Source organism: Salvelinus alpinus, chromosome 1 (genome assembly GCF_045679555.1).
Source record: "Salvelinus alpinus chromosome 1, SLU_Salpinus.1, whole genome shotgun sequence".
NCBI lineage: Eukaryota > Metazoa > Chordata > Actinopteri > Salmoniformes > Salmonidae > Salvelinus > Salvelinus alpinus.
In genome coordinates this window covers 15,513,412-15,537,961 of record NC_092086.1, presented here as the reverse complement: position 1 = coordinate 15,537,961, position 24,550 = coordinate 15,513,412, and the positions used below count along the sequence as shown (strand labels likewise).

The window sequence follows — 24,550 nt, the reverse complement described above, 5'->3', positions numbered from 1 at the left end:
ATTTTATAATAATTGGGTCGGAGACCGGATTATCAGAACAGAGGTAGGAGAACAAAACGTCAGCCTGCAGACAGACAACATGTTCTATACACTGACAGACAGACAGGAGTGTGTAGACAGGTTCAGCTTTGACATAGTGTTGTAGAAATAGCTAGAGACAGACAGAATAGCTAGAGACAGACAGATGAACAATACACCACCTACAGAGGTATGGGACATGTGAGACTTACAAATATAAAATACATTTTGCAGACTGTGGTAACGATAACTTATCTATCTCTGGCTGAAGACCGGTAACGATAACTGTTATCTATCTCTGGCTGAAGACCGGTAACGATAACTGTTATCTATCTCTGGCTGAAGACTGGTAACGATAACTGTTATCTATCTCTGGCTGAAGACTGGTAACGATAACTGTTATCTATCTCTGGCTGAAGACTGGTAACGATAACTGTTATCTATCTCTGGCTGAAGACCGGTAACGATAACTTATCTATCTCTGGCTGAAGACTGGTAACGATAACTGTTATCTATCTCTGGCTGAAGACTGGTAACGATAACTGTTATCTATCTCTGGCTGAAGACTGGTAACGATAACTGTTATCTATCTCTGGCTGAAGACTGGTAACGATAACTGTTATCTATCTCTGGCTGAAGACTGGTAACGATAACTGTTATCTATCTCTGGCTGAAGACCGGTAACGATAACTGTTATCTATCTCTGGCTGAAGACCGGTAACGATAACTGTTATCTATCTCTGGCTGAAGACTGGTAACGATAACTGTTATCTATCTCTGGCTGAAGACTGGTAACGATAACTGTTATCTATCTCTGGCTGAAGACCGGTAACGATAACTGTTATCTATCTCTGGCTGAAGACCGGTAACGATAACTGTTATCTATCTCTGGCTGAAGACCGGTAACGATAACTGTTATCTATCTCTGGCTGAAGACCGGTAACGATAACTGTTATCTATCTCTGGCTGAAGACTGGTAACGATAACTGTTATCTATCTCTGGCTGAAGACTGGTAACGATAACTGTTATCTATCTCTGGCTGAAGACCGGTAACGATAACTGTTATCTATCTCTGGCTGAAGACCGGTAACGATAACTGTTATCTATCTCTGGCTGAAGACTGGTAACGATAACTGTTATCTATCTCTGGCTGAAGACTGGTAACGATAACTGTTATCTATCTCTGGCTGAAGACCGGTAACGATAACTGTTATCTATCTCTGGCTGAAGACCGGTAACGATAACTGTTATCTATCTCTGGCTGAAGACCGGTAACGATAACTGTTATCTATCTCTGGCTGAAGACCGGTAACGATAACTGTTATCTATCTCTGGCTGAAGACTGGTAACGATAACTGTTATCTATCTCTGGCTGAAGACTGGTAACGATAACTGTTATCTATCTCTGGCTGAAGACCGGTAACGATAACTGTTATCTATCTCTGGCTGAAGACCGGTAACGATAACTGTTATCTATCTCTGGCTGAAGACTGGTAACGATAACTGTTATCTATCTCTGGCTGAAGACTGGTAACGATAACTGTTATCTATCTCTGGCTGAAGATAACTGTTATCTATCTCTGGCTGAAGACTGGTAATGATAACGTATCTATCTAGTTGCAGGCTGGTAATGATAACGTATCTATCTAGTTGCAGACTGGTAATGATAACGTATCTATCTAGTTGCAGGCTGGTAATGATAACGTATCTATCTAGTTGCAGACTGGTAATGATAACGTATCTATCTAGTTGCAGACTGGTAATGATAACGTATCTATCTAGTTGCAGACTGGTAATGATAACGTATCTATCTAGTTGCAGGCTGGTAATGATAACGTATCTATCTAGTTGCAGGCTGGTAATGATAACGTATCTATCTAGTTGCAGACTGGTAATGATAACGTATCTATCTAGTTGCAGGCTGGTAATGATAACGTATCTATCTAGTTGCAGACTGGTAATGATAACGTATCTATCTAGTTGCAGACTGGTAATGATAACGTATCTATCTAGTTGCAGACTGGTAATGATAACGTATCTATCTAGTTGCAGGCTGGTAATGATAACGTATCTATCTAGTTGCAGACTGGTAATGATAACGTATCTATCTAGTTGCAGACTGGTAATGATAACGTATCTATCTAGTTGCAGACTGGTAATGATAACGTATCTATCTAGTTGCAGACTGGTAATGATAATGTATCTATCTAGTTGCAGACTGGTAATGATAACGTATCTATCTAGTTGCAGACTGGTAATGATAACGTATCTATCTAGTTGCAGACTGGTAATGATAACGTATCTATCTAGTTGCAGACTGGTAATGATAACGTATCTATCTAGTTGCAGACTGGTAATGATAACGTATCTATCTAGTTGCAGACTGGTAATGATAACGTATCTATCTAGTTGCAGACTGGTAATGATAACGTATCTATCTAGTTGCAGACTGGTAATGATAACGTATCTATCTAGTTGCAGACTGGTAATGATAACGTATCTATCTAGTTGCAGACTGGTAATGATAACGTATCTATCTAGTTGCAGACTGGTAATGATAACGTATCTATCTAGTTGCAGACTGGTAATGATAACGTATCTATCTAGTTGCAGACTGGTAATGATAACGTATCTATCTAGTTGCAGACTGGTATCAACTGGTATCTACCTCTGGCTTTCCGTTTCCTTCTAACAGTCACGTGACTCTTCCAGATGTATATATTTCTCCGCTGCAGCAGTTGATATAGTATGTTGTGTATCAGAGGGCCCCTACAGACAGGCCCTGTTCTCCGCTGCAGCAGTTGATATAGTATGTTGTGTACCAGAGGGCCCCTACAGACAGGCCCTGTTCTCCGCTGCAGCAGTTGATATAGTATGTTGTGTATCAGAGGGCCCCTACAGACAGGCCCTGTTCTCCGCTGCAGCAGTTGATATAGTATGTTGTGTATCAGAGGGCCCCTACAGACAGGCCCTGTTCTCCGCTGCAGCAGTTGATATAGTATGTTGTGTATCACAGGGCCCCTACAGACAGGCCCTGTTCTCTGTCCATCTGAACTGAAGTAGCTTTTATCATCTGGTCAGCAGATTCATTCTCAGTACAGTAACTGGCCTTAACGCAACATAGCTACTCAACAGCCAATCGTTTATTTCCCTCAATCAACCAATCCGTACTGGCTTGACATCAGTGGTCGAGGACATCAATTATTCTATACAATACCAGTATCTCCATTAAAACAATAACTAATAAGTCCATTATTTAGGACTTTAAGTAGTCCTATGTAACACCATCTCCATGGAAACCAAATATATATTAGATGAACAACAGTGTGTATATTAAACTCCTATTTCCCATGATGCCCTGGGCTCTCTCTACTTCCTGTCCAGCTTGTTGGTGGCCACCATGGCTTTGACGTCAATGGGCCTGGCAGCAACAGCTGCTGCTGCCTTCTCCTCCTCCTCCTGCTGCCACAGCAGGATGGGGCTGACGCCTGGGTTACGATTCCTCACATTGGCCTCCAACTGGGCATCACTGGAGAGGAGGGAGAGGGAAGAGAGAGAGAAGGGCCGGTGAGAGACAGAGAGGGGGGAGAGAGACAGAGGGGGAAGAGACAGAGGGGGGAGAGAGAGAATGGGGAAGGGGCGGTGAGAGAGAGGGGGAAGAGAGCGAGAGAAGAGAGACAGAGAGAGAAGGGGCGGTGAGAGACAGAAGGGGAAGGTGCGGTGAGAGAGAGGGGGGGAGGAGAAAAGAGGTGAGTGTAGATGATCACTCATATTGCACATCAAGACCACTGCTGTTGTTGAATTTCCATGATCCTCCAAGACCAGCGGAATGTCTCTGGTAAAAGGAGAGCGATGCAACAACACATGATACTATCTCTATAAACTGTCTGGAGGGGACTTGGTAGAGACAGGTGAATGTTTCAGTCCAATAAACAATGATATTGTGTAGGTGCAGAATATCCTGCAGCGTCTTACGTGAAAACGTGAGGCGTCGGGACCAGAGCCCTCTTCTGCATGTCTTTGTGGACCGGAGACTTGAGGTAGCGGTAGAAGGTATCCTGGGACAGAGACAGAGGAGGGGACATTATAAAACATGTCTTTGTGGACCGGTAGAAGGTATCCTGGGACAGAGACAGAGGGGACATTATAAAACATGTCTTTGTGGACCGGAGACTTGAGGTAACGGTAGAAGGTATCCTGGGACAGAGACAGGAGGGGACATTATAAAACATGTCTTTGTGGACCGGAGACTTGAGGTAACGGTAGAAGGTATCCTGGGACAGAGACAGAGGAGGGGACATTATAAAACATGTCTTTGTGGACCGGAGACTTGAGGTAACGGTAGAAGGTATCCTGGGACAGAGACAGAGGGGACATTATAAAACATGTCTTTGTGGACCAGAGACTTGAGGTAACGGTAGAAGGTATCCTGGGACAGAGACAGAGGAGGGGACATTATAAAACATGTCTTTGTGGACCGGAGACTTGAGGTAACAGTAGAAGGTATCCTGGGACAGAGACAGAGGAGGGGACATTATAAAACATGTCTTTGTGGACCGGAGACTTGAGGTAACGGTAGAAGGTATCCTGGGACAGAGACAGAGGGGACATTATAAAACATGTCTTTGTGGACCGGAGACTTGAGGTAACGGTAGAAGGTATCCTGGGACAGAGACAGGAGGAGGGGACATTATAAAACCTTGAAGTTTGAATGTATTTTATTTGCAGCACCTCTGCTGCTAAAAAAAAGAGACACAAAAAAGTAAAATAATATTTCATTGAGTGCAGGGTTTTCCTTTGGAATCCGGCACCCAAATACTTGTTAGTTACTACAAACTTTTGAGTTGAGCCAATTCCTCATTTTGACGTTATGAAACGGACAATCTGGCGTTCCGGCCGTGCGTCATGACAACTAACTTTATACACTGCTCAAAAAAATAAAGGGAACACTTAAACAACACAATGTAACTCCAAGTCAATCACACTTCTGTGAAATCAAACTGTCCACTTAGGAAGCAACACTGATTGACAATAAATTTCACATGCTGTTGTGCAAATGGAATAGACAAAAGGTGGAAATTATAGGCAATTAGCAAGACACCCCCAATAAAGGAGTGGTTCTGCAGGTGGTGACCACAGACCACTTCTCAGTTCCTATGCTTCCTGGCTGATGTTTTGGTCACTTTTGAATGCTGGCGGTGCTTTCACTCTAGTGGTAGCATGAGACGGAGTCTACAACCCACACAAGTGGCTCAGGTAGTGCAGCTCATCCAGGATGGCACATCAATGCGAGCTGTGGCAAGAAGGTTTGCTGTGTCTGTCAGCGTAGTGTCCAGAGCATGGAGGCGCTACCAGGAGACAGGCCAGTACATCAGGAGACGTGGAGGAGACCGTAGGAGGGCAACAACCCAGCAGCAGGACCGCTACCTCCGCCTTTGTGCAAGGAGGAGCACTGCCAGAGCCCTGCAAAATGACCTCCAGCAGGCCACAAATGTGCATGTGTCTGCTCAAACGGTCAGAAACAGACTCCATGAGGGTGGTATGAGGGCCCGACGTCCACAGGTGGGGGTTGTGCTTACAGCCCAACACCGTGCAGGACGTTTGGCATTTGCCAGAGAACACCAAGATTGGCAAATTCGCCACTGGCGCCCTGTGCTCTTCACAGATGAAAGCAGGTTCACACTGAGCACGTGACAGACGTGACAGAGTCTGGAGACGCCGTGGAGAACGTTCTGCTGCCTGCAACATCCTCCAGCATGACCGGTTTGGCGGTGGGTCAGTCATGGTGTGGGGTGGCATTTCTTTGGGGGGCCGCACAGCTCTCCATGGGCTCGCCAGAGGTAGCCTGACTGCCATTAGGTACCGAGAAGAGATCCTCAGACCCCTTATGAGACCATATGCTGGTGTGGTTGGTCCTGGGTTCCTCCTAATGCAAGACAATGCTAGACCTCATGTGGCTGGAGTGTGTCAGCAGTTCCTGCAAGAGGAAGGCATTGATGCTATGGACTGGCCCGCCCGTTCCCCAGACCTGAATCCAATTGAGCACATCTGGGACATCATGTCTCGCTCCATCCACCAACGCCACGCTGCACCACAGACTGTCCAGGAGTTGGCGGATGCTTTAGTCCAGGTCTGGGAGGAGATCCCTCAGGAGACCATCCGCCACCTCATCAGGAGCATGCCCAGGCGTTGTAGGGAGGTCATACAGGCACGTGGAGGTCACACACACTACTGAGCCTAATTTTGACTTGTTTTAAGGACATTACATCAAAGTTGGATCAGCCTGTAGTGTGGTTTTCCACTTTAATTTTGAGTGTGACTCCAAATCCAGACCTCCATGGGTTGATACATTTGATTTCCATTGATAATTTTTGTGTGATTTTGTTGTCAGCACATTCAACTATGTAAAGAATAGTTCATTCATTCAGATCTAGGATGTGTTATTTTAGTGTTCCCTTTATTCTTTTGAGCAGTGTATGATCCTGCTCACCTTTGTTTGTTTACTGTGCGTTGTGTTATAGAGGTAGTTCAGTGAACGATGCTGGTGTGATGAATAAGCCTGACCCCTCTGTCTGGAGGGACTAACACTACACACACACACCTTCTTCATGAGCAGGAAGATGTGTGTCTGGGCAGCGTCGAGGACGTAGCGGTGAGGAACAACCAGGCCCTTCACCGTCAGCCCCATGGTACGACCATCAATGTTGATCCATCGAGGAGCTCCAGGTTTCAGAAAGGTGCTACACACACACACACACACACCAAGGTTAAAAACCAAGAAGCAACTCTCTGTCACACACACACTCTCCAGTGTAACTCACTTGAAGATGAACTGGGATTTCTCTGGTATGGCAGATGCTGCTCCCCACCTCATCTCCTCAGCTGCCTCGTAGAACGCCATGTTCTCCGCTGCACGCACACGCACACACACATACGCGCGCACGCACACACACACACGTGTGGTTAGTAGAAATGCTAGGTTAGCTGAGCTGCATACCACGGCATGCAAGGTAAACCGTAGGGTGCATCCTAAATGAAATGGCTCCCTATTCCCTACGTAGTGCACTACATAGGGTGCCATTTGGGATGACTCTTTCCTCCCTTGCGTCCTCTGTTGGAGGAACTATTCATCTTTCCTCCCTTGCGTCCTCTGTTGGAGGAACTATTCATCTTTCCTCCCCTGCGTCCTCTGTTGGAGGAACTATTCATCTTTCCTCCCAGTATGCTTTGAGGAGGCAAGGAAAAAGGACACAAGGAATCAAGGAAAAACGAATTGAGGAAACAATGTGTTTATTTTAATTTTATTGTACCTTTATTTAACTTGGCAAGTCAGTTAAGAATAAATTCTTATTTTACAATGACGGCCTACCCCGGCCAAACCCTAACCCGGACGATGCTGGGCCAATTGTGCGCCGCCCGATTCCCGATCACGGTCGGTTGTGAAACAGCCCAGGATCGAACCAGGGTCTGTAGCGCCGCCTTTAGCACTGAGATGCAGTGTCTTAGACCGCTGTGCCACTCGGGAGCGATTTGACCTCTGACCTCATTAGGGCTTGTGTAAGGAAAAAGTGTGTGTGTGTGTGTGTGTGTGTGTGTGTGTGTGTGTGTGTACTGACCACTGTGCTCCTTCTTGAGGAAGAGCTTGAAGTCGACTCTGCCTCGTGGGTCACTGATCAGCTCCCAGAAGCTCAACACCCAACGCTCCACACTCAACTTAGTGGGGATGTCCACACTGATGAAGAGAGAGAGGGGGAAGAGAGAGAGAGGGGAGGGGGGAGAGATTGGGAGGAGAGAGGGGGAGGAGAGAGAGAGGGGGAAGAGAGAGAAATTCTAATAAAGTCATCATGATCTTCAATCAAGACTTTGATCAGTAGAATCAAGTGTATTTCTACTGGGCCGGAGCAAAACTGTGCACCTGTGTTCAGTTGCCAGAACGTACCTTCTTGAGTTGAGTTGCCAGAACGTACCTTCTTGAGTTGAGTTGCCAGAACTCGTCACTGTCCGTTATCCAGGGGTTGCTGGGGACAGGGGTTGTCAGGAACGGGTCGTGATTGTGGTGGGTTGTCACGTACTTGACAAAGCTACGGAGAACAGAGGGGACAGAAACGTTGTGAACCTTCATCATACGTTGTCATCCCAAAAATAATCATATATATACAATAAAATAACTTCTCTCATTATACTGTAACGTTGGGGGTTATTTTATTTAGGACGGGTCTTACATTTCTGAACCCAATAGTAATGTTACTGGTCTCAGTCAGTCAGTCATTCAGCCAATCAATGAATCAAATGACCAGACACAAACACAACCAATCAACCAATCAAATGACCAGACACAAACACAACCAATCAACCAATCAAATGACCAGACACAAACACAACCAATCAACCAATCAAATGACCAGACACAAACACAACCTATCAATCAATCAATCAATCAAATGACCAGACACAAACACAACCAATGAATGAATGAATGAATGTGTGCAGTGTATTGAGAAGGACTTACGCTGTGAGGGACACAGACGATTTGACAGCTGACCTCATTAGGGCTTGTGTAAAGAAAATGTTCTGGGGAGCAGGAGAGAGGATAGAGGGGGATAAATAAGGAGGAGAGGAGGACATGAGGAGAGGATAGAGGGGGGTAAATAAGGAGGAGAGGAGGACATAAGGAGAGGAGAGGATAGAGGGGGGTAAATAAGGAGGAGAGGAGGACATAAGGAGAGAGGAGAGGATAGAGGGGATAAATAAGGAGGAGAGGAGGACATGAGGATAGAGGGGGGTAAATAAGGAGGAGAGGAGGACATGAGGAGAGGATAGAGGGGGATAAATAAGGAGGAGAGGAGGACATGAGGAGAGAGGAGAGGATAGAGGGGGATAAATAAGGAGGAGAGGAGGACATGAGGAGAGAGGAGAGGATAGAGGGGGATAAATAAGGAGGAGAGGAGGACATGAGGAGAGGATAGAGGGGGATAAATAAGGAGGAGAGGAGGACATGAGGAGAGGATAGAGGGGGATAAATAAGGAAGAGAGGAGGACATGAGGATAGAGGGGTATAAATAAGGAGGAGAGGAGGACATGAGGAGAGGATAGAGGGGGATAAATAAGGAGGAGAGGAGGACATGAGGATAGAGGGGGATAAATAAGGAGGAGAGGAGGACATGAGGATAGAGGGGGATAAATAAGGAGGAGAGGAGGACATGAGGATAGAGGGGGATAAATAAGGAGGAGAGGAGGACATGAGGATAGAGGGGGATAAATAAGGAGGAGAGGAGGACATAAGGAGAGAGGAGAGGATAGAGGGGGATAAATAAGGAGGAGAGGAGGACTGTACTTAATCTATTTTCTACACAAACACAAACTTGAGGGCATTGGGTTATTCAGGTATTCCAGACGTAATGTCTTACGGTTCTCCTGACCATGTCGAAGGTTAACACCTGAAAACCAATGAGAGAAGAACAGCTTGTTATTACAGGTTATCACAGGCTACAGCACAGTCACAGGCTACAACACAGTCACAGGCTACACCACAGTCACAGGCTACAGCACAGTCACAGGCTTCAGCACAGTCACAGGCTACACCACAGTCACAGGCTACACCACAGTCACAGGCTACACCACAGTCACAGACTACACCACAGTCACAGACTACACCACAGTCACAGGCTACACCACAGTCACAGGCTACACCACAGTCACAGGCTACACCACAGTCACAGGCTACACCACAGTCACAGGCTACATTACAGTCACAGGCTACAACACAGTCACAGGCTACACCACAGTCACAGGCTACACCACAGTCAAAGGCTACACCACAGAGTGAAGGTGTGTGTGTGTGTGTGTGTGTGTGTGTGTGTGTGGTTTTGTATAAACCCTCCTCTCGACAACAGGTGAAGGATGTGTGTGTGTGTGTGGTTTCGTATAAACCCTCCTCTCGACAACAGGTGAAGGATGTGTGTGTGTGTGTGTGTGTGTGTGTGTGTGTGTGTGTGTGTGTGTGTAAACCCTCCTCTCGACAACAGGTGAAGGATGTGTGTGTGTGTGTGTGTAAACTCTCCTCTCGACAACAGGTGAAGGATGTGTGTGTGTGTGTGTGTGTGTGTGTAAACCCTCCTCTCGACAACAGGTGAAGGATGTGTGTGTGTGTGTGTGTGTGTGTGTGTATAAACCCTCCTCTCGACAACAGGTGAAGGATGTGTGTGTGTGTGTGTGTGTGTATAAACCCTCCTCTCGACAACCGGTGAAGGATGTGTGTGTGTGTGTGTATAAACCCTCTCGACAACAGGTGAAGGATGTGTGTGTGTGTGTGTGTGTATAAACCCTCCTCTCGACAACAGGTGAAGGATGTGTGTGTGTGTGTGTGTGTGTGTGTGTGTGTGTGTGTATAAACCCTCCTCTCGACAACAGGTGAAGGATGTGTGTGTGTGTGTGTGTGTGTGTGTGTGTGTGTGTGTGTGTGTGTGTGTGTGTGTGTGTGTGTGTGTGTGTGTGTGTGTGTGTGTGTGTGTGTGTGGTGTATAAACCCTCCTCTCGACAACAGGTGAAGGATGTGATGGAATAGAATCTGAAGGAAGAGACGACAAAACAAACTGTCAAATGAAGAGCAGAGAGAGAAAATACAAACCCTCCAACCCAAAAAGGACCGTGGTGTTGAAAGCTTTGACTGAAGAGCAGAGAGAGAAAATACAAACCCTCCAACCCAAAAAGGCCTGTGGTGTTGAAAGCTTTGACTATGTACAGACTCAGTGAGCCTTGCCTTGCTATTGAGAAAGGCCGCCGTAGGCAGACTTGGCTCTCAAGAGAAGACAGGCTATGTGCTCACTGCCCACAAAATGAGGTGGAAACTGAGCTGCACTTCCTAACCTCCTGCCCAATGTATGACCATATTAGAGACCCATATTTCCCTCGGATTACACAGATCCACAAATAATTAGAAAACAAACCCGATTTTGATAAACTCCCACATCTACTGGGTGAAATACCACAGTGTGCATCACAGCAGAAAGATTTGTGACCTGTTGCCACAAGAAAAGGGTGACCAGTGAAGAACAAACACCATTGTAAATACAACCCATATTTATGTTTATTTATTTTCCCTTTTGTACTTTAACAATTTGCACATAATATGACATTTGTAATGTCTTTATTCTTTGGGAACTTTTGTGAGTGTAATGTTTACTGTTCATTTTTATTGTTTATTTCACTTTTGTTTATCATCTACTTCACTTTCTTTGGCAATGTTAACATATGTTTTCCATGCCAATAAAGACCTTGAATTGAAATTGAGAGGTAGAGAGAGAGGTAGAGAAAGAAAGGTAGAGAGAGGGGTAGAGAGAGAGGTAGAGAAGTAGAGAGAGAGAGGTAGAGAAAGAGAGGTAGAGAGAGGGGTAGAGAGAGAGGTAGAGAAGTAGAGAGAGAGAGGTAGAGAAAGAGGTAGAGAGAGGGGTAGAGAGAGAGGTAGAGAAGTAGAGAGAGAGAGGTAGAGAAAGAGAGGTAGAGAGAGGGTTAGAGAGAGAGGTAGAGAAGTAGAGAGAGAGGGGTAGAGAAAGAGAGGTAGAGAGAGGGGTAGAGAGTGGGGTAGAGAGAGAGGTAGAGAGAGAGAGGTAGAGAAAGAGAGGGAGAGAGAGGGGTAGAGAGAGAGGTAGAGAGAGAGAGCTGTACTCTAGTAGACTCCCTGCTAATCCTCAGTAATGTTCTTAGAGTTCTGAGAAGCAGGTGGTTTTCTCTCTCTGTCTCCTCTCTCTATTCAGTCTCCCACATCTCTTCATCTCAGACTGGTGGAGTGATGACATATGTGGTGGCAGGTAGCCTATCGGTTAAGAGTGTTGGACCAGTAACATAAAGGTTGCTGGTTCAAATCCCGAGTCAACTAGGTGAAAAATCTACCCTTGAACAAGGCACTTAACCCTAATGGCTCCTGTAAGTCTCTCTGGATAAGAGCGTCTGGTAAATTACAAAGATGTCAAATTGAAATATGACAAGGGAAAGAATCCCCCCCCCGATCTGCATGGGCACATGTTCGAAGCACTCGAGGCGAAGCAAATGAAGCACTGCTTTCACCCAATCCTGATACGTCCAAACAACCAGTGACAAAAACCCAGAAAAAAACCTGAATGAATACTGCTCGTTATCACGTGTCCTATTCAGTCCTGGCAGATTCCATCTGGTTTCCACACAGAATCTGCCTATTGGAGATCACATTATAACACCTCCTACCACCTCTCAACATAGTTCCACCCCCTTCCAACGTCAAACTCTTTTATTTGAACCTCAAACCAGGAAGTCCAAAATAAATCCTATTGAGATAACAAGGATGCTTCCCAAATGACAACACATTATACACTGAGTGGACAAAACATTATGAACGCCTGCTCTGTCCATGACAGACTGACCAGGTGAATCCAGGTGAAAGAAACATTATGAACGCCTGCTCTGTCCATGACAGACTGACCAGGTGAATCCAGGTGAAAGAAACATTATGAACGCCTGCTCTGTCCAGGACAGACTGACCAGGTGAATCCAGGTGAAAGAAACATTATGAACACCTGCTCTGTCCATGACAGACTGACCAGGTGAATCCAGGTGAAAGAAACATTATGAACGCCTGCTCTGTCCAGGACAGACTGACCAGGTGAATCCAGGTGAAAGAAACATTATGAACGCCTGCTCTGTCCATGACAGACTGACCAGGTGAATCCAGGTGAAAGATATGATCCCTTATTGATGTCACCTGTTAAATCCACTTCAATCAGTGTAGGTAAAGGGGAGGAGACGGGTTAAAGAAGGATTTTTAAGCCTTGAGACAATTGAGACGTGTATGTGTTGCCATTCAGAGGGTTAATGGGCAAGACAAAATATTTAAGTGCCTTTGAACGGGGTATGGTAGTAGGTGCCAGGCGCACCGGTTTGTGTCAAGAACTGCAACGCTGCTGGGTTTTTCACGCTCAACAGTTTCCCGTGTGTATCAAGAATGGTCCACCACCTAAAGGACATCCAGCCAACTTGTGGGAAGCATTGGAGTCAACATGGGCCAGCATCCCTGTGGAACGCTTTCGACACCTTGTAGAGTCCACGCCCCAACAAATTGAAGCTGTTCTGAGGGCAAAGGAGGGGGGACAACTCAATATTAGGAAGGTGTCCTTGATGTTTTGTACACTCAGTGTATAACGTACAGGGTGCACTTGGGACCCACTCTGTTTTCCAAGGGAAATGTCTCAGACAGCACAGTACTCACCTGTTACCTCCTCTGCATTGGGGTCAATGAGACGGTCCAGCCCATAGTCCATGGCACTGTGTGTCCGACGCTGTGGACACACCAAGCACCTGTTTAGTCAGTCTGATGTGCTGTAGCTCAACATATTATCTCCAGAGTCTGGAGCACAGACCCCTGGGTAAGGAACTGGAGCACAGACCCCTGGGTAAGGAACTGGAGCACAGACCCCTGGGTAAGGAACTGGAGCACAGACCCCTGGGTAAGGAACTGGAGAACAGACCCCTGGGTAAGGAACTGGAGCACAGACCCCTGGGTAAGGAACTGGAGCACAGACCCCTGGGTAAGGAACTGGAGCACAGACCCCTGGGCAAGGAACTGGAGCACAGACCCCTGGGCAAGGAACTGGAGCACAGACCCCTGGGTAAGGAACTGGAGCACAGACCCCTGGGTAAGGAACTGGAGCACAGACCCCTGGGTAAGGAACTGGGGCACAGACCCCTGGGTAAGGAACTGGGGTACAGACCCCTGGGTAAGGAACTGGAGCACAGACCCCTGGGTAAGGAACTGGAGCACAGACCCCTGGGTAAGGAACTGGGGCACAGACCCCTGGGTAAGGAACTGGAGCACAGACCCCTGGGTAAGGAACTGGAGCACAGACCCCTGGGTAAGGAACTGGGGCACAGACCCCTGGGTAAGGAACTGGAGCACAGGCCCCTGGGTAAGGAACTGGAGCACAGGCCCCTGGGTAAGGAACTGGAGCACAGACCCCTGGGTAAGGAACATCAGCTGACATATGATCATGCTGCATTTGAATGGTCTCCAATGAGCATACCGATGTTTTCCAAACAGATCTGGCACCAACATCCTCAATCATTGTTCATTTTGAATGAGAACATTATATTACTTCTATTTAATTGTTTTTATTTAACCCTTAAGTCGACTGAGAACACATTCTCAATTACAGCAACGTCCTGGGGAATAGTTACAGGGGAGAGGAGGGGGGGATGAATGAACCAATAGGAAGCTACTTGACATGCTCCAACTCCTTTCTGTGTCTAATTAGTCTTTTTGGAAGTTTTTCCTGGTAAACCCTTTAGTTGTATTTTCCTCCGTGTTGTCAAGCCCCCCTCCTAGTTCCCTGCTGCAGTGGAGGCCTACCTGAACTGAGTAACAGGTTGTATTTTCCCCAGTGTTGTCAATCACCCCTCCTAGTTCCCTGCTGCAGCGTGGAGGCCTACCTGAACTGAGTAACAGGTTGTATTTTCCCCAGTGTTGTCAAGCACCCCTCCTAGTTCCCTGCTGCAGCGTGGAGGCCTACCTGAACTGAGTAACAGGTTGTATTTTCCCCAGTGTTGTCAAGCCCCCTCCTAGTTCCCTGCTGCAGCGTGGAGGCCTACCTGAACTGAGTAACAGGTTGTATTTTCCCCAGTGTTGTCAAGCCCCCTCCTAGTTCCCTGCTGCAGCGTGGAGGCCTACCTGAACTGAGTAACAGGTTGTATTTTCCCCAGTGTTGTCAAGCCCCCTCCTAGTTCCCTGCTGCAGCGTGGAGGCCTACCTGAACTGAGTAACAGGTTGTATTTTCCCCAGTGTTGTCAAGCCCCCTCCTAGTTCCCTGCTGCAGCGTGGAGGCCTACCTGAACTGAGTAACAGGTTGTATTTTCCTCAGTGTTGTCAATCACCCCTCCTAGTTTCCTGCTGCAGCGTGGAGGCTACCTGAACTGAGTAACAGGTTGTATTTTCCTCAGTGTTGTCAAGCCCCCCTCCTAGTTCCCTGCTGCAGCGTGGAACCCACCTGAACTGATTAACAGGTTTCATTTTCCCCATGTCCTAAAAACACCTCGTATCTTTTTCCCTGTGTATTACATCACACATAGTCCTTGGCGATGTTCTCCCCCCCACAAAAAAATGTTTCAACTGACGACCCCTGTTAGTTCTCATGTTGTGGTTGACAGACAGCCGTGTGTAATAAAGAGTTCCACATTAAATAACCTAAAAGACTTGCCTCCAAGCTGTTTACTACCACATCGAACTTTACGGCGGAGTCAATTCCATCACGAAACAGAGTCATAGTGAATGGAGAGACAGCAGGACTAGACGCTATGGAGCTCATAGGCTGACAGCAACAATATCCTGTCCTTGTGGACACACACACACACACAAACACATTGGTGGGTCTGTACTCACTGGTGGCCTGTGTACTATCCAGTAGGCTCTCTCCTGACAGTCCAACACCACTCTGTCTGGCTTCTTCCTCTCTTTATTAGCCCTGACAGACAGACAGACAGACAGACAGACAGACAGACAGACAGACAGACAGACGAGGCAGACAGACAGGAGACAGAAACAGTCAGAACACATATCAGAGAAACAGACAGGGGAAAGGAGGTAGATCCAGGAAACAAAGACAGGTCTATTGAATTACACCTGGTCTTGGGGACCCACAAGGTGTGCAGACTTTTATTCATCCAAGCACGAACACACCTGATGCAAATCATCACACAGCTCTTGATGAGGTGAATCAGACATGTTAGTGGTGGTCTGAATAATCACACAGCTCTTGATGAGGTGAATCAGACATGTTAGTTCTGGTCTGAATAATCACACAGCTCTTGATGAGGTGAATCAGACATGTTAGTCCTGGTCTGAATAATCACACAGCTCTTGATGAGGTGAATCAGACATGTTAGTCCTGGTCTGAATAATCACACAGCTCTTGATTAGGTGAATCAGACATGTTAGTTCTGGTCTGAATAATCACACAGCTCTTGATGAGGTGAATCAGACATGTTAGTCCTGGTCTGAATAATCACACAGCTCTTGATGAGGTGAATCAGACATGTTAGTCCTGGTCTGAATAATCACACAGCTCTTGATTAGGTGAATCAGACATGTTAGTGCTGGGCTGAATAATCACACAGCTCTTGATTAGGTGAATCAGACATGTTAGTCCTGGTCTGAATAATCACACAGCTCTTGATGAGGTGAATCAGACATGTTAGTCCTGGTCTGAATAATCACACAGCTCTTGATGAGGTGAATCAGACATGTTAGTCCTGGTCTGAATAATCACACAGCTCTTGATGAGGTGAATCAGACATGTTAGTCCTGGTCTGAATAATCACACAGCTCTTGATGAGGTGAATCAGACATGTTAGTCCTGGTCTGAATAATCACACAGCTCTTGATTAGGTGAATCAGACATGTTAGTTCTGGTCTGAATAATCACACAGCTCTTGATGAGGTGAATCAGACATGTTAGTGGTGGTCTGAATAATCACACAGCTCTTGATGAGGTGAATCAGACATGTTAGTGGTGGGCTGGATCAAAAGCCTGCACAGTGTGCGGGTCCCTACCAACACATAAACAGCGGTGTAATCCAGTCTTCAGACAACAGAAGGTTTACATACTTGTACTGTTCTGTAGCCTGCATCACGATGAAATCCCACTTGGGGTTCATCCACTTGTGGAGACTGTCGTAGTGTTGCTGTTGAAAAGAACAGATGTTTGACTAAAATAACTCAAAGTCAAATAGACAGACGACAAATCCCCCGGAGATAAAATGACAGAAACATGTGTAAAGAAATATATAGCTCCTCAATCCTGCTTTGTAACCCCCCAGACAACATAATATAACCAACACCAGCCCTTAAACCACCACTATCGCCCTATGGGCGAGACAGCTACTGTATCTGACATTAACATGTTAGTCGTTTAGCAGACGCTCTTATCCAGAGATAGTTAGGTGAGACAACCACATATCACTTATCCAGAGATAGTTAGGTGAGACAACCACATATCACTTATCCAGAGATAGTTAGGTGAGACAACCACATATCACTTATCCAGAGATAGTTAGGTGAGACAACCACATATCACTTATCCAGAGATAGTTAGCTGAGACAACCACATATCACTTATCCAGAGATAGTTAGGTGAGACAACCACATATCACTTATCCAGAGATAGTTAGCTGAGACAACCACATATCACTTATCCAGAGATAGTTAGCTGAGACAACCACATATCACTTATCCAGAGATAGTTAGGTGAGACAACCACATATCACTTATCCAGAGATAGTTAGCTGAGACAACCACATATCACTTATCCAGAGATAGTTAGCTGAGACAACCACATATCACTTATCCAGAGATAGTTAGGTGAGACAACCACATATCACTTATCCAGAGATAGTTAGCTGAGACAACCACATATCACTTATCCAGAGATAGTTAGCTGAGACAACCACATATCACTTATCCAGAGATAGTTAGGTGAGACAACCACATATCACTTATCCAGAGATAGTTAGCTGAGACAACCACATATCACTTATCCAGAGATAGTTAGCTGAGACAACCACATATCACTTATCCAGAGATAGTTAGGTGAGACAACCACATATCACTTATCCAGAGATAGTTAGCTGAGACAACCACATATCACTTATCCAGAGATAGTTAGGTGAGACAACCACATATCACTTATCCAGAGATAGTTAGGTGAGACAACCACATATCACTTATCCAGAGATAGTTAGCTGAGACAACCACATATCACTTATCCAGAGATAGTTAGCTGAGACAACCACATATCACTTATCCAGAGATAGTTAGCTGAGACAACCACATATCACTTATCCAGAGATAGTTAGCTGAGACAACCACATATCACTTATCCAGAGATAGTTAGCTGAGACAACCACATATCACTTATCCAGAGATAGTTAGCTGAGACAACCACATATCACTTATCCAGAGATAGTTAGCTGAGACAACCACATATCACTTATCCAGAGATAGTTAGCTGAGACAACCACATATCACTTATCCAGAGATAGTTAGCTGAGACAACCACATATCACTTATCCAGAGATAGTTAGGTGAGACAACCACATATCACTTATCCAGAGATAGTTAGGTGAGACAACCACATATCACTTATCCAGAGATAGTTAGGTGAGACAACCACATATCACTTATCCAGAGATAGTTAGGTGAGACAACCACATATCACTTATCCAGAGATAGTTAGCTGAGACAACCACATATCACTTATCCAGAGATAGTTAGCTGAGACAACCACATATCACTTATCCAGAGATAGTTAGGTGAGACAACCACATATCACTTATCCAGAGATAGTTAGCTGAGACAACCACATATCACTTATCCAGAGATAGTTAGCTGAGACAACCACATATCACTTATCCAGAGATAGTTAGGTGAGACAACCACATATCACTTATCCAGAGATAGTTAGCTGAGACAACCACATATCACTTATCCAGAGATAGTTAGCTGAGACAACCACATATCACTTATCCAGAGATAGTTAGGTGAGACAACCACATATCACTTATCCAGAGATAGTTAGCTGAGACAACCACATATCACTTATCCAGAGATAGTTAGGTGAGACAACCACATATCACTTATCCAGAGATAGTTAGGTGAGACAACCACATATCACTTATCCAGAGATAGTTAGCTGAGACAACCACATATCACTTATCCAGAGATAGTTAGCTGAGACAACCACATATCACTTATCCAGAGATAGTTAGCTGAGACAACCACATATCACTTATCCAGAGATAGTTAGCTGAGACAACCACATATCACTTATCCAGAGATAGTTAGCTGAGACAACCACATATCACTTATCCAGAGATAGCTAGCTGAGACAACCACATATCACTTATCCAGAGATAGTTAGCTGAGACAACCACATATCACTTATCCAGAGATAGTTAGCTGAGACAACCACATATCACTTATCCAGAGATAGTTAGCTGAGACAACCACATATCACTTATCCAGAGATAGTTAGGTGAGACAACCACATATCACTTATCCAGAGATAGTTAGCTGAGACAACCACATATCACTTATCCAGAGATAGTTAGCTGAGACAACCACATATCACTTATCCAGAGATAGTTAGGTGAGACAACCACATATCACTTATCCAGAGATAGTTAGCTGAGACAACCACATATCACTTATCCAGAGATAGTTAGGTGAGACAACCACATATCACTTATCCAGAGATAGTTAGGTGAGACAACCACATATCACTTATCCAGAGATAGTTAGCTGAGACAACCACATATCACTTATCCAGAGATAGTTAGCTGAGACAACCACATATCACTTATCCAGAGATAGTTAGCTGAGACAACCACATATCACTTATCCAGAGATAGTTAGCTGAGACAACCACATATCACTTATCCAGAGATAGTTAGCTGAGACAACCACATATCACTTATCCAGAGATAGCTAGCTGAGACAACCACATATCACTTATCCAGAGATAGTTAGCTGAGACAACCACATATCACTTATCCAGAGATAGTTAGCTGAGACAACCACATATCACTTATCCAGAGATAGTTAGCTGAGACAACCACATATCACTTATCCAGAGATAGTTAGCTGAGACAACCACATATCACTTATCCAGAGATAGTTAGCTGAGACAACCACATATCACTTATCCAGAGATAGTTAGCTGAGACAACCACATATCACTTATCCAGAGATAGTTAGCTGAGACAACCACATATCACAAGTGGGATTTATTTAAGATGTGCATTTCCCCCCCCAGTCTTTGTTTCCCACCCGTAGTACCTGCTCATAGGGCCCCAGTATCCCCTTCTTCCGGATGTTTCTCCTGGCCAGGTAGACAGCTTCAGGGAGAGAGAGAGGGGAAGTATACGACACGTTATTTACCACATCTTTACCTCAGCCAGGTGCAGAAAGCTGGGTGAATACATCACCAGCTTGTCTACGTGAGAACATGTGACTCAGAATGTTATCGTGTCACTATCTTAACGAGCTGGAACAACAGTCACACTAACAAGTAGCTGACAGGTTATTATAAACAGGTGTCATTGAAACACTGACGATTCATGTTTTCTTTTCAATCCACAATCTGGATTCCCTCCACAGCCTCATAGAGGATCTAGATACTCTTCCTAACCTCTCTGGATTACAACCAAATTATGATAAGTGTACTATGTTACGTATTAGATCACTAAAAAATATATAACTTTTACATTACCGTGTAGTTTACCAATAAAATGGTCTGACGGTGAAGTTGACATACTCGGTATTCATATCCCGAAAGAAAGAAATGATGTCACTCTAATACATTTTAATAGAAAGTTTGCAAAAATAGATAAGATGTTGCTACCATGGAAAGGAAAATACCTGTCTATTTGTGGAAAAATCACCCTGATTAACTCTTTAGTCATATCCCAGTTTACCCTGATTAACTCTTTAGTCAAATCCCAGTTTACCCTGATTAACTCTTTAGTCATATCCCAGTTTACCCTGATTAACTCTTTAGTTGATTTGATTTGATTTGCATATCCCAGTTTACCCTGATTAACTCTTTAGTCATATCCCAGTTTACCTATTTGCTTACGGTCTTGCCTACACCTAGCGACCTGTTAATTAAATTATATGAGCAAAAAATATTTAATTTTATTTGGAAGGGGAAGCCAGACAGAATTAAATGGGCCTATTTATATAATAAATATGAAATTATAAATATTAAAGCAAATATTAAAGCATTAGACCTCTCACTAAAGGCTTCATACAAAAGTTATACTTAAATCTGAACTGGTTTTCTAGCAGATTAGTAAGAATGTCTCACACCATGTTCAAGAATGTCCTTTTCCCCTTTATTCAGACTACAACCTCTCACTTTCGGTTATTTGAAAATTAAATAATCTCCAAAATATTGCTATTTTTAAAACAAAAGCCATAGAAAGTTGGTTACAATTTCAGTTTAATCCACCAGAAAAGACAGAACAAATAATACCACAAATATTATGGTTAAACTCAAATATACTAATTGATTTTCTTTTAACTTTATTTTTTGAGAATAAAAAAAAAAAGTATAATCTTTGTAAATTATATCATAAATAGGACACAGCTAACATAAATATATGGAAATATCTGCTCTACCCAAAATTACAACCAACTAATTGCAGCATTACCGCAAAAATGGAAGAGGCAAGTGGAAGGGGGAGAAAGTAAGGAAGTTATCTGTCGGCCCTGCTTTAAAAATTGTTTAAAGAAAATTGTGATAAATTTTTAAAAAAGTGTACCAGTTTCATTTAAGGACCAAAACATTGACAGCTGTGCCATAGAGACCGCTAAATAATTGGGAAGAGATTTTTGATCTACCGACTCCCCGTCACAGTGATACACAAAACAATGCTGGATTCAAAACTTTGAGTTTTTCCATTTTCCATTTTTTATATACAATTCTTGCAACCAATAGAATGTTTTATATATATGGGAGATACATCCATCCCAGTTTTGCAGATTTTGCTGCAAAGACACATAATCATGAGATCACTTGTTTTGGTACTGTTCATATGTAGCTTGTTTTTGGTGGCAGGTTCAGGAATGACTGAAGAATTGCAACATTTACCTGGAGCTACATTTACCTGGAGCAACATTTACCTGGAGCAACATTTACCTGGAGCTACATTTACCTGGAGCTACATTTACCTGGAGCAACATTTACCTGGAGCTACATTTACCTGGAGCTACATTTACCTGGAGCTACATTTACCTGGAGCTACATTTACCTGGAGCTACATTTACCTGGAGCTACATTTACCTGGAGCTAACTCATCAGATAGCACTGCTGTTTTTTTTTTATTCATAGAAAGAATCAGAACTTTTGTGAAACATCACAGCACAGTTGGAAAATATATGGCAAATACAAAATTAAAATTGGATGCTCTTCAGAGACACAGTAGATGGGGGGTTTGAGTGTAGCTGAAGGATGGGAATAAAAACAAACAAAATATAACTATTGTAAAATATACTTTGTCCGTAAAATATATATAATATGTATAAGATGGAAGTAGAAGCCTAAGTGTTGTTGTCCATTAGTTTTCTCCAATTAGGGGAGGGGTGGCAGGGTTAGGGGAATATAATGAAGGAAAATATATATCTTTTTAAATATAGAGAGTGTGAAAAGCTGTCATCAAGTCAAAGGGTGGCTATTTGAAGAATCTCAAATATAAAATATATTTTGATTTGTTTAACACTTTTTTGGTTACTACATGATTCCATATGTGTTATTTCATAGATTTGATGTCTTCACTATTATTCTACAATGTAGAAAATAGTGAAAATAAAGAAAAACCCTTGAAGGTGTAGGTGTTCTAAAACTTTTGACCGGTAGTGTGTGTATATATATATATATATATAAACTCAGCAAAAAAAGAAATGTCCCTTTTTCAGGACCCTGTCTTTCAAAGATAATTCGTAAAAAGCCAAATATCTTCACAGGTCTTCATTGTAAAGGGTTTAAACACTGTTTCCCATGCTTGTTCAATGAACTATGAACAATTAATGAACGTGCACCTGTGAAACGGTCGTTAAGACACTAACAGCTTACAGACGGTAGCCAATTAAGGTCACAGTTATGAAAACTTAGGACACCAAAGAGGCCTTTCTACTGACACTGAAAAACACCAAAAGAAAGATGCCCAGGGTCCCTGCTCACCTGCGTGAACGTGCCTTAGGCATGCTGCAAGGAGGCATGAGGACTGCAGATGTGGCCAGGGCAATAAATTGCAATATCCGTACTGTGAGACGCCTAAGACAGCGCTACAGGGAGACAGGACAGACAGCTGATCGTCCTCGCAGTGGCAGACCACGTGTAACAACACATACACAGGATGGGTACATCCGAACATCACACCTGCGGGACAGGTACAGGATGGCAACAACAACTGCCCGAGTTACACCAGGAACGCACAATCCCTCCATCAGTGCTCATACTGTCCGCAATAGGCTGAGCGAGGCTGGACTGAGGGCTTGTAGGCCTGTTGTAAGGCAGGTCCTCACCTGACATCACCAGCAACAACGTCGCCTATGGGCACAAACCCACCGTCGCTGGACCAGACAGGACTGGCAAAAAGTGCTCTTCACTGACGAGTCGCGGTTTTGTCTCACCAGGGGTGATGGTCGGATTCGCGTTTATCGTCGAAGGAATGAGCGTTACACCGAGGCCTGTACTCTGGAGCGGGATCGATTTGGAGGTGGAGGGTCCGTCATGGTCTGGGGCGGTGTGTCATAGCATCATCGGACTGAGTTTGTTGTCATTGCAGGCAATCTCAACAGGGAAGACATCCTCCTCCCTCATGTGGTACCCTTCCTGCAGGCTCATCCTGACATGACCCTCCAGCATGACAATGCCACCAGCCATACTGCTCTTTCTGTGCGTGATTTCCTGCAAGACAGGAATGTCAGTGTTCTGTCATGGCCAGCGAAGAGCCCGGATCTCAATCCCATTGAGCAAGTCTGGGACCTGTTGGATCGGAGGGTGAGGGCTAGTGCCATTCCCCCCAGAAATGTCCGGGAACTTGCAGGTGCCTTGGTGGAAGAGTGGGGTAACATCTCACAGCAATAACTGGCAAATCTGCTGCAGTCCATGAGGAGGAGATGCACTGCAGTACTTAATGCAGCTGGTGGCCACACCATATACTGACTGTTACTTTTGATGTTGACCCCCAGCTTTGTTCAGGGACACATTATTCAATTTCTGTTAGTCACATGTCTGTGGAACTTGTTCAGTTTATGTCTCAGTTGTTGAATCTTGTTATGTTCATACAAATATTTACACTTTAAGTTTGCTGAAAATAAACGCAGAGAGGACGTTTCTTTTTTGCTGAGTATATATATATATTTACAAAATAAATATATGGGAGATTGGAAATGATGCAGCCAATTACATTGATAGAAGCCACAGTCTATCTGCAGTATTGAAGCTGATCTACCCACTCATTTATTATTTGTTTAAATACATAAAAATAAGTATCTGTCAGTGACTGGACATTCACTCTCCTTTCACTACAGAAGATAAACCCACCATAGTCTATGTCCTCAGCGGGCCACTACAGAAGATAAACCCACCATAGTCTATGTCCTCAGCGGGCCACTACAGAAGATAAACCCACCATAGTCTATGTCCTCAGACGGACCACTACAGAAGATAAACCCACCATAGTCTATGTCCTCGGCGGGCCACTACAGAAGATAAACCCACCATAGTCTATGTCCTCAGACGGACCACTACAGAAGATAAACCCACCATAGTCTATGTCCTCAGCGGGCCACTACAGAAGATAAACCCACCATAGTCTATGTCCTCAGCGGGCCACTTCTGCACGGGCCAGAAATAAGGGGTCTGAGGAAAGATTGGGACAGACAGTGACATGAAGATTAGTAATTTGCTCTGCCTCTGACACGGGTAGTTACAGGGAGATACAGGTAGG

At 44.4% G+C, this 24,550-nt stretch overlaps 1 protein-coding gene across 6 annotated transcripts in view; it reads right to left on the bottom strand.

The window, feature by feature from the left end:
* Positions 1–3,142: 3,142 nt before the first annotated feature.
* rgs9a (regulator of G protein signaling 9a) overlaps positions 3,143–24,550 on the bottom strand; it is a 31,982-nt gene continuing 10,574 nt past the window's right edge. For 3 of the 6 annotated variants that reach the window (XM_071392392.1, XM_071392384.1, XM_071392409.1), the window contains 11 exons: positions 16,644–16,720; positions 15,420–15,501; positions 13,264–13,326; positions 9,427–9,456; positions 8,529–8,590; positions 7,987–8,100; positions 7,636–7,751; positions 6,841–6,928; positions 6,621–6,759; positions 3,995–4,077; positions 3,143–3,548 (listed from right to left, as the gene is read on the bottom strand). In XM_071392392.1, the coding sequence (XP_071248493.1) occupies positions 3,389–3,548; positions 3,995–4,077; positions 6,621–6,759; positions 6,841–6,928; positions 7,636–7,751; positions 7,987–8,100; positions 8,529–8,590; positions 9,427–9,456; positions 13,264–13,326; positions 15,420–15,501; positions 16,644–16,720 (1,014 nt within the window). In that variant the 3' untranslated portion in view covers positions 3,143–3,388. Of the gene's footprint in view, positions 3,549–3,994; positions 4,078–4,131; positions 4,683–6,620; positions 6,760–6,840; positions 6,929–7,635; positions 7,752–7,986; positions 8,101–8,528; positions 8,591–9,426; positions 9,457–13,263; positions 13,327–15,419; positions 15,502–16,643; positions 16,721–24,550 lie in introns of those variants that run through there. The other 3 variants (XM_071392428.1, XM_071392401.1, XM_071392418.1) reach the window with 3 other exon arrangements.